The 12,594-nt window shown below is 33.5% G+C and overlaps 2 protein-coding genes across 2 annotated transcripts; one reads left to right on the forward strand and one right to left on the reverse strand.

Moving 5' to 3' along the window:
* Window positions 1–2,094: 2,094 nt before the first annotated feature.
* LOC143635098 (ferredoxin--NADP reductase, root isozyme, chloroplastic) lies at window positions 2,095–5,706 on the forward strand. Its single transcript, XM_077102996.1, has 5 exons — window positions 2,095–2,110; window positions 2,886–3,221; window positions 3,945–4,164; window positions 4,351–4,591; window positions 5,312–5,706. The coding sequence occupies exons 2-5, from the start codon at window positions 2,985–2,987 to the stop codon at window positions 5,559–5,561; spliced, it is 948 nt and encodes a 315-aa protein (XP_076959111.1). The 5' UTR covers window positions 2,095–2,110; window positions 2,886–2,984; the 3' UTR covers window positions 5,562–5,706.
* Window positions 5,707–6,988: 1,282 nt separating this feature from the next.
* On the reverse strand, window positions 6,989–12,374 carry LOC143635099 (uncharacterized). Its single transcript, XM_077102997.1, has 10 exons — window positions 12,173–12,374; window positions 11,549–11,699; window positions 10,848–11,028; window positions 10,633–10,703; window positions 9,871–10,008; window positions 9,070–9,161; window positions 7,925–8,196; window positions 7,606–7,691; window positions 7,385–7,486; window positions 6,989–7,311 (listed from the first exon to the last, which is right to left on the reverse strand). The coding sequence occupies exons 1-10, from the start codon at window positions 12,286–12,288 to the stop codon at window positions 7,147–7,149; spliced, it is 1,374 nt and encodes a 457-aa protein (XP_076959112.1). The 5' UTR covers window positions 12,289–12,374; the 3' UTR covers window positions 6,989–7,146.
* Window positions 12,375–12,594: the final 220 nt, after the last annotated feature.

The following is a 12,594-nucleotide window of genomic DNA, read 5'->3' on the forward strand; positions in this document are numbered from 1 at the left end:
GCTCAATATTATCTATATGGTGTAACATCCTCAATAAGTTTTGCACCTAAATAATTGAGTTATATAATACTAAATTTTGCGTCTGCGTCATAAATCGTAATATAAGATTAAAAAAGTTTGTAGCAAGTTAATAACACACGTGTGACACATTTAATGAATACATGTCAATTTCAATGATGTATTACGCAAAAGAGATTTTAGTTATAAAACACCAATTTTGCGGTTTAGAGCAATTTAAGCATGACATTTGTGACATGACATTTGTGACATGACATGTTACTTTATTATTTTGTAGACATTTATGTTAGTTGTAAGCGTGTACATTTGTAATAAGATGCGTAAAATTAAATTAAATATACTAATATAATTAGCGTAAATGGTCTCATGTAATTTCTTTTAATTTTCGTAACGGGTATTTTGCATTATAACTCGTAAACATGGCATTTGTTTAGTAGCTTTATTTGAGGATAAGAAAAACGATATGCTAGAGGATCCTTTCAAGGAGAAGTCTGAAGACATTGAATTTGCTAGATTCACATAATATAAGTGAATGGACGCTTATTACTTGTTTGCTTGTGTTTACTTCATATATTGTTGGGCTATATTGTATTGTTTACTCAAATCATGTCTTTATGTAGAAAACTAGCTTCATTATGGTTGGTTGGTGGTTCTTTTAATCCACGATTCCCAGCCAAAGTAGTAAAATGTGTTTACCTTGTAATCTTTGTGCATATGTTAATAATACAATTAGGGAAAATTATCAGATTGTCAATTTTAAAAATAGAGTTTGAAGTTTTGTCCCCCAAATATATTTAATTCCTCAAATGTCCATCACGGTTTACTCGGCCCTAGTAAGAAACAACCCCTTACGAGTATTCTTATCGGCCATTTAGAAGAAGATGCGTGACACCAAACGCAGTAGTTTAGGAAAAGAAAAATGATGGGACGAGTAGCTTAAAGAACAAAATGTAAGGGGTGGCGAATAGATCTAAGGGAAAATTAGCAAGGACGACTATTTTCATTTAGACAACTTTTTTACTTTTATGAATATTATATTAATATTTTTAATAATTTTACTCAGATTAGTTTTTATTTTATAACTTTTAAAATGCAAAGTTTTATAGAATTCCGAATACATTGTTGAGATTTTTTTTTTAATCTATGATAAATTTTATTCAAGATCAAGGGAGTCCATTTTATATCGATTCGTAGCTCATACCATCCAAAAATGTATCAATAAAAAAATTCTGCAAAAAAGCATATAGAATCAACAAAAATAATCATAAAAGAGAATATCATCTTCTTTTAATTGCAATTGTTGGAGCTCAAATTGATATTGATTCGTAGCTCATACCATCCAAAGATGTATTATAAAAATTCAACTAAAAGAAAAAAAAAACATATAGAATGAACGAAAATAATGATAAAAGAAAATATAATTTTCATTCATTTAAGTGTAATCATCATATCAAATGCTTATTGGTTTATTGGTGTCTTCAAAAAGACAGTAAATTAAAATGTGTGTGACAATCATAAAAATATTTTTTATTTTAACTTTTTGAGAGTGTTAAAAGCAGTTTTTTAAAAGCTACAAATCATGGCTTTGTCAAACGACTTTTTGAAAATATCAATAAGCCGATAAGCATTTTTCAAACTCAATCCCAATCATAGCGTAAATGTTATCTTCATATAAGTAAAAAATTTTAATGACAAATATTGTTTAATTAATAAAATGGTAATAACAAGTTGGTATATGTTGGGTTTGTTGTCAACATGTGATAGCATAACATTAAAAATGAATATAAAGTTGGTTTTTGAATACTTTTCATTTATAAGCAAAAAACCCACCCCCCATGAGCGGGTGCACCCTTTGACACCCTCCAAAAGCTTCCAACAAATCCTCACTCTATAAATCTCACAAGGGTTTTTGCAAATCCTTTATATTTATAATAATGGCTGCTGCTGCTGCTAATTTGGGACTTGTAAATCAGGTATTTTATAACCCATTGATTCTTTCTTTTTTTATAATACTTGTTTGTGATTTTTTATTGTGATTTGTAGGGCTCTGTTACCAGTCATTTCAACGGAGATTCACAAATCGGTTCTCAAGGTATGATTTGGTCGTAGTTGCATGCATCATCATCTTTCATTTCAACATTTTCTTTTTTTATTTTTTATTGTTAATACTCGATTGGATCCTACTCAAAGTCCCTCCTGCGGCCCTAGTTTGAGTTATTTCTGTTGGGTCATAAGTAAACTGACTGATTAAGGCTTTACTTTTTGTTTTTTAGGGACTTAAACTTCCTTTAATATTATTTCACAACTCAAATTTATAGATATTGGTGTTTTTATATCATTTATTATACGTCTTAAAAATGCTAAGATTCATTGATTGTAAGAATGTTGGTCTAGCAATTTTACACTATGAAAAGTCAAAATTACCCTGAAAAACAATAACTTTCTAAGATTGGTTTAAAAAGCGTGAGGCTTTCCGAAGCGTTTAAGTCCAAAAATCCGAGGCATGAGCTTCACGTGTAAGAGGCGTTGCTCTGTGCCAACCAAAAGTTAAGCCTTTTTATCAACTAAACCATTCATAATATCTTCACCCTCCTACACACCGTAATTTTGATTGAGTTTACTTAATTTTTTTCTTTTTTGCTGAGAAATATCATCTTATTTTTTAAGTGGGTTTAATTTTAGGCAATTTTGTAGAATTAGATTGTTCTTTCCAATATAAGTAAAAGTAAATTGGATAAAATAAGAATTCATGAGATGGAAATTACTCTGATCAGTTCAAATTTTAAACCAAATGCATGATTTCTATAATAAAAATGACTTTTATAACAATCTTACACTCAAAATAAATGTTTTTTGTATTGTTGCAGACCCAAAAGATTAGCTTTTGTGATAAACCATGGGCCCGTTTTTCGCGCTTGGAGCTAAATCCAAAGACCACATCATCAAGACGCCAATCTGTAGTTTCTATGTCAGTGTCACAAACTATAACCAGGGGTAAAGTTACGGTTTCGCCCTTGGATCTTGAAGACGCAAAAGAACCGCCTCTGAATTTACACAAACCAAAGGAGCCGTATACTGCAACCATTGTCTCGGTTGAACGGCTTGTGGGCCCCAAAGCTCCCGGAGAGACGTGCCATATTGTTATTGATCATGGCGGCAATGTTCCGTATTGGGAAGGTCAAAGTTATGGTGTTATTGCGCCCGTAAGTCAAAGTTCGGCTTTTGGTTTTTTCGGTTTTGTCATATGGTCTTGAAATTGTTGGGCCAAAAAAAATGGCCCAAAATAATGTATTTGGGCCTTTGTGCTTTTGTTAGTTAATAATTAACTGATTAATTATGCATTTGGTCATTTGGTTAGAATATTTGGGTTACACTATTTATGATGTTTTTATAAATTAATTATAATTATAAATAAAAAATGAAAATCCCTAAATTCGGTTTGTTTTTTTGGGTTTTAGATACAGGAAAAACTGAAATGAACCTAAAGTTCAATTTTTATGAAAACATAAAACCAAATGCTCCATTTTTGTTTGGGTTCAGTTTTTTGGGTTTCGAATCGGTTTCTTAGATTTATTATTACTACTATTATTACCATTATTATTAATATTGTTGCTTTTCATCTATATGAGTATAATGGATGCTAACAAGAAATATTAGAGTTGCAAAATTAGTATTCAAAAGAGGCAACCTTTACGGGTCAAACTGGCCCAAACCCGCTTTATATTACAAAAGCTATATTGTCACAGTAATAAACTAACTTCCTTTAATAAAATGATTTTGGAGGTTTTATCATTTATGCATTTGAATTTGCTTCAGATGACTTTCGACATGTTTGACCCATTTGACCGATATCCTTTTAGTTAATTTGGAAATATACATTCTGCTATTGTTTTGATGTTAAACTATTTTGGTTATTCTCCAAACAGGGTGAAAACCCAAAGAAACCTGGGGCCCCACACAACGTTCGGCTTTACTCAATAGCATCCACAAGATACGGGGACTCATTTGATGGAAAAACCGCGAGTTTGTGCGTTCGGAGAGCTGTTTATTATGACCCGGAAACGGGCAAAGAAGACCCGTCAAAGAATGGCGTTTGCAGTAATTTCCTCTGTGATTCAAAGCCTGGTGACAAAGTTAAAATAGCAGGTATGTGATTAGGGTAGACGGGTATATGGTTTCGTGTTTCTTCGTATACTAATTAAAGAAAGATTTTTATTCATGTTCGTTTGTTTATACGATTAAATAACGAACATACTGAACATGAACATGAATCCACTGATCATTTTGAATATGATTGTGTGATATTGGTTCCTAAATTAATAATATTTGCAGGCCCATCGGGAAAGATTATACTTTTGCCTGAAGAAGACCCAAGTGCAACCCATATTATGATTGCAACGGGCACAGGTGTCGCTCCGTTTAGAGGGTATCTTCGCCGGATGTTTATGGAATCCGGGCCCACATACAAGTTTAACAGGCTTGCTTGGTTGTTTTTAGGCGTGGCCAATAGTGACAGTCTTTTGTATGATGATGAATTCAGCAAGTATCTTGCAGATTACCCTGATAACTTCAGGTATGTGTTGGAAGATAAATGGATTGGGTAACGGGGTCTATTATTTTTAGTGTGGGTCAAAATGGGTCGGGCTGGCTTGGTTAACCCGCAAACACTTCTTCGATCCATAATTCCATATATACAATTTATATTTTTACATAACCAGAAAAATACGTAAGCAAAAAGTTTAATTCATTTATACCTGTTAAAAACACTTAAAAACTTAAAAGTTCATAACTTCATATATTTGGCATTTTAATGTTTTGTTGGTAAACATGATCTTGTACATAAAGTTTCATATTTACCTTTTTTATTTAGTTCAACTTATACTATGAGTCTGACCATTATGCCCTTCTCTTTTTTCCTTACACTCCGAACACATAATTTGAAAATTGGTATATTTGATATTATGATCTTTTGATTATGAAGATGATATTACACCCATAAGGGTATTTCATGAATATTTTTAATTATTAATAATTTTAACTTTAAGGGTATTTTGGTCATTTAACACCCACTTAATTGAACATGTTAATCTGTGGCTCCAGTCACTACATGGACCAGCGGTGTTACGTTCATGCAAACACTTGGTCTAAAGTTGTATTTTTTTAAACTTAGGGACTAAACTTGCAATATGACCGAATCACAGGGACTCCATCCATGTATTTGGTTCAAGAAACTATACTAAAAAGAACTTATAAATAATTGACACTAATAGAACTTGTGACGGTCTGACTTCAGGTTTGACCGGGCGCTAAGCAGGGAGCAGAAGAACAAAAATGGAGGGAAAATGTATGTGCAGGATAAGATAGAAGAATACAGTGATGAGATATTTAAACTGTTGGATAATGGGGCCCACATATATTTTTGTGGGCTTAAAGGTATGATGCCTGGAATCCAAGAGACATTGAAGAGGGTGGCAGGTGAAAGCTGGGATGAAAAACTGTCACAGTTGAAGAAGAACAAGCAGTGGCATGTTGAAGTTTATTAAAATGTTGCAATTGTTTGCTTGAAAATTTGAGGGACTTGTAATGTCATATCAGTTGGTTTTCAACCAGATTGTCTAGTTCATCAAACAAAATAAAAATGTGATAATCATCACTCAATTTCCTTTAAATTCAAGCTGTTGTGGATGATTACGAGGGTTCGCGCTTTATTTTTGTTGTATAAACGTAGGGGAGTAATTGAGCCAAACCAAGCTCGGGCCTAACTAAGCTCAAGCTTGATTCGTCTAATTAGTTTGAGCATTGCTTGGTTCGAGCTAGCTTGGGTTGCAAGTGATATATGTATCATGAGATAATTTAAATTAAAAGAACAAAAATAATTTATTTTTTTTTTAAAAGCCAATATATTAAAAAACTGAAACGGGGACTTACAAGAAGCAAGAACCCCAACAACAACAAAAATAATTGGATGGCATTTTTAATACTACTTTTCTTAATTCTTTTTATTTTTTGTATGTATCATGATAATTAAAGTGAGTAACAAGTTTTTCCTCCTTTCTGTTGTATGTAAAGATTCCTTGGTTGTATTTAAAGTTTTGTTTTATTTTATTTTATCTATATTTTTTATTCTAGTATCTTACTATTTCAGATTTTATAAATTATTAAATTAAAATATTATTGTTAATTTATTAGTATTTTCTTAACACCACATTTCTCACATGCCCATCATGCTTTTTAAAACCATACTTGAACGGAGATGATGTGTTGTGTTAGACAAGTACAAGGTGCAATGGACGATAGATAATTTGAGGCGACATGATGTGATGACGCTACAAAACCACCACACCCCAAAATAAAATTCGGCCCTCTGCTGACGTGGCGCCACGTGTCGGAAATCGTCTTCATTTTGTAGTTCTCCACTACACATAGCCTTATCAATGAACTTCTTACTTTTAACAATCCGAAACATGACTTATCGATCAATAATAGTAACTTTCACTTTTATTATCAACAACAAACGTACCCAGTAAATCCCGCCAATAGCAAAAGCTTTCACTTTAATTGTCAAAGGTATTCGAATCTTTCTATACTCTCAAAGGCATTACACACGAATTCAAATCTTTCTTGAAAGGCACTTGAAACATATCAAAATTCAGAAAATTGTATTCCACCATCAAAACGAAAAGCAATAATTTAGCTGTCATGTCATGTCGAGTACAATTGTATACAACTAGATTTTGATATGCTTAAACAATGGTAACTAGTAAACACCGCGTTTTACTAAAAATCTGGTTTTAAATTCAAATTTAGCATGATTTTTGGAATATTTGGATTGCCTCTGGCAACAAAAGTAAAATTTATTTGTATCGTTGATCGAATCACAAGCATAGATTATTTTCAGCCAACGGTCATACTCATACTTGAGATTACTAAATTCTGATTTGCGAAAATACCAAGACAAAGTAAACTCATAGGGTTGTTTGTTTTACAATTAGCATACATTATAAAAGCTCCAAACTTTAGAATCATTGTAGTTTTACAACACTGATAGATATCCTTTTTTACACCACAAATAGATCAAAGTATAAAAAAACAAAAACAAAAACAAAAACAAAAACAAAACATGTGGGCTCATGTGGCTGCTAAGTGGTTGGGGCAACTATCAAACATAGTGTGCCACATAAAGGCTCTTGAAAGCACCATTTCAAGCTCTTGGTCACTCCAATTATTTGTTGGCAAGTGTTGAAGAAACATCACCATTTCTTGAAAATCGAGCTTTAGTAGCTTATCTGACCACTGCATTACACCCGTTTTTGTAAGCAGAGGCGGAAACGTAATTTTAAGCATACGTGAAATGTAAAAGGCTTACCGTTAAAAGAAAACTGGCAAATATGTACACAAGGAAATCCGGTAAAGCATCACCTTCGGCAAGATATGTGTCCCATAAACGTGTAACGAGATGGAAAGGAATCTATAAAATATAGCATGAAAATTAATCGGGTGTTTTACTATAACCATGAGAACCATCACGGGAAACTCACGAAGACGACCACAACCCGTTAGTCGATTATGAATTAAAAAGAATGATACCTCTCGTATTAGAAGACAGTTGAACCAGCGGAACGCAAATTGAAGAAACTCAAGTCCTTGCTCGTCAATATGCTTTGCAACCGGTTCTACAATTGTGGAAGAAAACACATCATCATTAACAGCCATATAAACTTTTAAGAAAGGCCATATATGATTCTGATAAATAACTTATCACATGATTTACACTAATCGTATTCTTTTAATGAAAACTTTATTCCGTTGCAAAAACGATTTAGAAAGTTTCAAGCATATTATTAAATATTTGACCTCAAGTCAACAACAATACAATACAAGATGGGGAAGACTAAAAGGGCGTTACCGTCAATTCGCCTGACAAGTTCCTTGAGCTTAAACACAAGCCTTTGAATCCCGGGTTGTGCGAATGTATAATGGTCTTGCATACCGTCAAGCAACTTGGATAAACACCAATAACAATCCGCTTCAACATCTAAAATCTTTTCGTGGTCCAAATCAGCAATTGACCAATTATCAATACTTCCTTCCAAATGTTCCGACAAAAAAACTACTAAAAAAGGTGTTGCAAGATCATTTATTCCCTGCACATATCCACTTGCCGGGTGCCTGATTGCCCTGAAATTATAAAAAAAAATATAAAATAATTATAGCGGCTTGAATTGAAGTAGTGAAGAAGAGGTGGTGATTGTGACCCGTTTACTTACTAATAGTGTTTTATATGAAGGGCAAAATGGGAATAATTTTTAAAAAAAGTAGTTAAAAGGCGATTGGCCGTCGAATGAGTTGAAAGTCACCTAAATGGAACTTTAACGCATAAAACTAGGGTGTAAACAAGCCAAGCTGCTCATGAGCTACTACACATGGGCTCGCTAAAAGCTTGAACAAGCTCTAACCTAAATATAAGTTTGTTTAATAATGAGCCTGAGCCTGAGCCTGAGCCTGAGCCCAAGATTCAGCTATGAGCTCGAGCTGGCTTGCGAGCCTAAATGAGCCTACTGATTGAATAAGTTTAGTGTAGTATATTAAATATATATTCATATAACAATTATTATCATATAACTATGATAAAAGTAACTAACTAATAAGCGAGTCATGCCTGAGCTTTGAAAACTACTCACGAGCTTTGGAAATAGAGCTCAAAATGAGCCAAGCCCGAGCTCGTCAGCTAGGCTCGACTCGTTTACACCCCTACATAAAGCCTTTTAAATCAAGACACACACAAAATTTAGAGCATTACTGAAATAATATAATTATATTTCTGAACATAAAAAGTTTCAGGTGAACCCAAACCAAAATTGATCCATTACCCAACCCGAATATTTTGCCACTTCTAACATGAAGCATAAAATAGTGTTTGCACTGTTTTCTACGCATACTTCATCATCATTTGTTATTTGATGCATTAATGATAATATCATATAGTTGCAATTATTATGTACCACACGTTTTGTTTGAATTTAAATGGTAATCACAAAAACAAAATCTAACCATGTGTATAGTATGCGCTCCAAAGATTTCTGAACCGCTGCTTGTTGGAAGAAAGTGACATCAGGCACGGTTCTAGGACAGTCAACCGCAATCTAACATGTGGAAAGACAAAAAAGTACATCAAATTGGTCAAAAAAAGGCAGCATAAGTTTTGAGGTCAAACCCGCGAACACATTTAGCAAACGGGTCTTGTTCATGTTGACCCGATGCTTCGCGGGTTGACCCATTTAACCTATTTATTTGATTACTTAGTTTTTAAAATTAATTTTATATAATAACCTAAACTACTGGGTACTTTTATGTCAAAACTAAAATTTTAAAAATCAAATGGTTTGGTATAAACATAACTGCTTCATAATGATATTAATAATATGTAAATTTAAATTGTAAAGTATCAACATGAAAAATATATATTTTTTCCCGGGTTAAAACGAGTCGTCTGCGTGTCAACCCATGAAGGCATAAATACACGCGTCTTGTTCAGGTCCGTGTAAAAGTTTCAAGTTTGTGTCGGATTCGACCTGCCTGCCTGCACATACGACCCGTTTAACAGTCCCAATACACAAATACATATGTGTGTATACACACACATACACACACAAACACACATATATATAAACATATGCCAGTAAAAGATATATTATTACCATGACAATATTGTTTTCTAATCAAGATATAAATAATATTATAAAATGGACAAAGAAAGTTTTTGTTATGCAACCCGACCTGTTTTGATCCATACAAGAAATGCACGCACGTACATACACATATATATTGATATACACATAATAGATAGTTTACCTGTCGAAGCATAGTAATCTCTTCATCGGTACGTTCATTATCTGAAATGTCATAATATTGAGCAACGCAATCGAAGTATTCAATGCGCTTTCTTCTTAATACTCCCTCCCTTCTATCTGAATTAGGGGGTGCATATCCCTGTTGTCAGTTTATATTTAAACTTAAACACAAGTAACAACAGTGTATTATAAACAATAATTTAAGTACACATGTAACACAATAGAAAATTAATAATAACATGCTTTGAACCAGAAATTTGGATTAACTGGGTCATATTACTATCATAACGTTTACAAAGATAATAAGAGCCCATTAAAATCCTCAAATCTCAAAACTAGAGGTGACAACTTTTTAGTTAAAAATGAAATGAGTCAAAAGTTCAAACTGACAAATAGAGAAATTCATCCAAAAATATATTCAAACGTCTATACCTTCTATATTTATATAATAAAACTTGTTATTAGTGGAATAATATGTAAGTTTGGAATAATATTGATTATTTTAAAACTTGAAAAAGTGTTTGTGGGTCAACCTGAGCCAAACCATTTTTGATAAGTGCTAAAAAAGTTACTCATTTCAACCTGTTCCCACGTTTAACCATTTACCTAACCCACCTGCTTTGCCATCCCTAGTCAAGATAAGAAATTAAAAGTAATTTCTGCATCCCTTTTTATTCACTTTCAAAACGCGCATCCAAACACATCCATGATAATATCTATCAATCAACACTTGGCACAGAAAAAAAAAAGAAATTAAGCTTACCAAAAGAAGTCTCCATACATTAGGGCGAAGATAAGGTGGCACACCACTCCATGCTAACTCACGCAACTTGTCTGCAAAGCGCAAAGAATATTTTTTTAGACAAGTGTACCATCATTATTCAAAAACTAACCTAATTTTACACATTCACACCTTTTAAAAGAAATAAAAACTAGAACAAATTGAAGAAAACATTATTCAAGTGGCGTCTCGAGTACCTAAAATGACCGTTGTGCCCCCCAATACTTTCGTGAACTTCAGTAGCCTAGCGGTATCTATAGCCCGAGCACCCATCACAAACCGTGGAGCTTCATTTGACCTATCCTCAGGATTTGACATTGACGGTTTCAACTTATTACCACTTGTACTAGCATTTGGTTTATTCACATGAACTTGATCCTACACAAAATATTAGAAATTACGCATTGAAAAAGTAAGAATCTAATAAAGCAAAGTACCCAGTATAATCCCACTCATCGGTAGGGTATGTGGAGAATTAGGTGTGTAAACATCTAAACGAGCCAAGCCATAGTGAGCTACTCAAGATTAACTCGGTAAAAGCTCAAGTCGAGCCAAGCTTAAACAAGCTCGAGCCTAAAAATAAGCTTGTTTATGAAACAAGCCCGAGCCTAAAAATAAGCTTGTTTATGAAACAAGTCCGAGCCTAAAAATAAGCTTGCTTATGAAACAAGTCCGAGCTGGAGCTGACTTGCGAGCCTAAACGAGCGAAACCCGAGCCAATCTCAAGCTTAAAAATAACTACTCACGAGCCAGTCTCGAGATTTAGATATAAAGCTGAAATGAGTCAAGCTTGAGCTTGAGCTTGAGCTCTTGTAAGTTAAACGAACCTAAACCTTTTTCTTATGGCCTTCACATACCAACATCAAATAAACCTAAATATCATTCATTATAAAGTTACCTCGGTGGGATCATCCATGTGTTTATCTGGTGGGCTATCGATTTCTGACGGGCTTCGACTAACACCGGGAGAGCCCAAGATGGCACCATCGAGTGGATCCGATCTTCTTGTTATCAACACTTTACCCGGAAAGCTACGACCCTTTAACAGCCTGTTTATATGCATATTAAATAAAAACCATAATCAAAATGTAACATCTTTGACCATCAAAGTCAAATGTAGACTCTTGAAACAGATATAATATAATAGAAGCCCTAGAACTCAAAATCAATAAATGGTACATCTAGTATAACATAAACTAATAAAGTATAGTCAAAATACAACATGTTTGACCGTCAAAAGTCAAATGTATACAGACCCTAGAACTCAAAATCAATTAATTACTGGAGAAGTAATTTGTATTTTAATTTGCATATTAATTACAAAAATAAAATAAAAAATTCACACATTTATATGAATAATAAAAAATTCACCATTTTGAACCTGCAGATCCAAAATTAGTGATGACAGAACAAAAGTTATTCAATTGGATCCAATAACCAAAAGACCCAAATGGGTATTGAACCAGATCAGCTAAAAAGTAATAAAAATGAAAAATTTGGAATAGAAATAAAGGAAACATACCCTTGAACATTTCTTAGGGTTTGATTGAATCTTGAATCAAGGGTTGAGTTATTAGGGGGTGTGTCTTGCTTCAGATCTTCTTGTGGTTCTTTGCTGTGACTGTTGTTGTTCTTCATGGTTTGATGGGGACAACCATAACCATGGTGGTTCTTCGTCTCTCACTCGGACCTTTTTTAGACCCAAAGATATGCAAAAACATTCAACTTCATCATTGTCTTGGTTGATGACACCCTTCATGTTTGAGGGAGTTGACATTAACACCCCTTCGTTGTTAGTATGTAGGTTGTAGTTGTACTTGCACACTTTTTTATACATCAATGAATGTTGGATTGATAATGAGTCATGACATTTGTTTGTATGTTTGACATAATGGAATAGGGATTCAGTACCGGTATCATAGGCAAACATTCGATAAATGTCGG

The sequence above is a fragment of the Bidens hawaiensis genome, unplaced genomic scaffold, assembly GCF_021521415.1.
Source record: "Bidens hawaiensis isolate Kalapana, Puna unplaced genomic scaffold, B.hawaiensis_p1.1 tig00007410_1, whole genome shotgun sequence".
NCBI classification, from domain to species: domain Eukaryota; kingdom Viridiplantae; phylum Streptophyta; class Magnoliopsida; order Asterales; family Asteraceae; genus Bidens; species Bidens hawaiensis.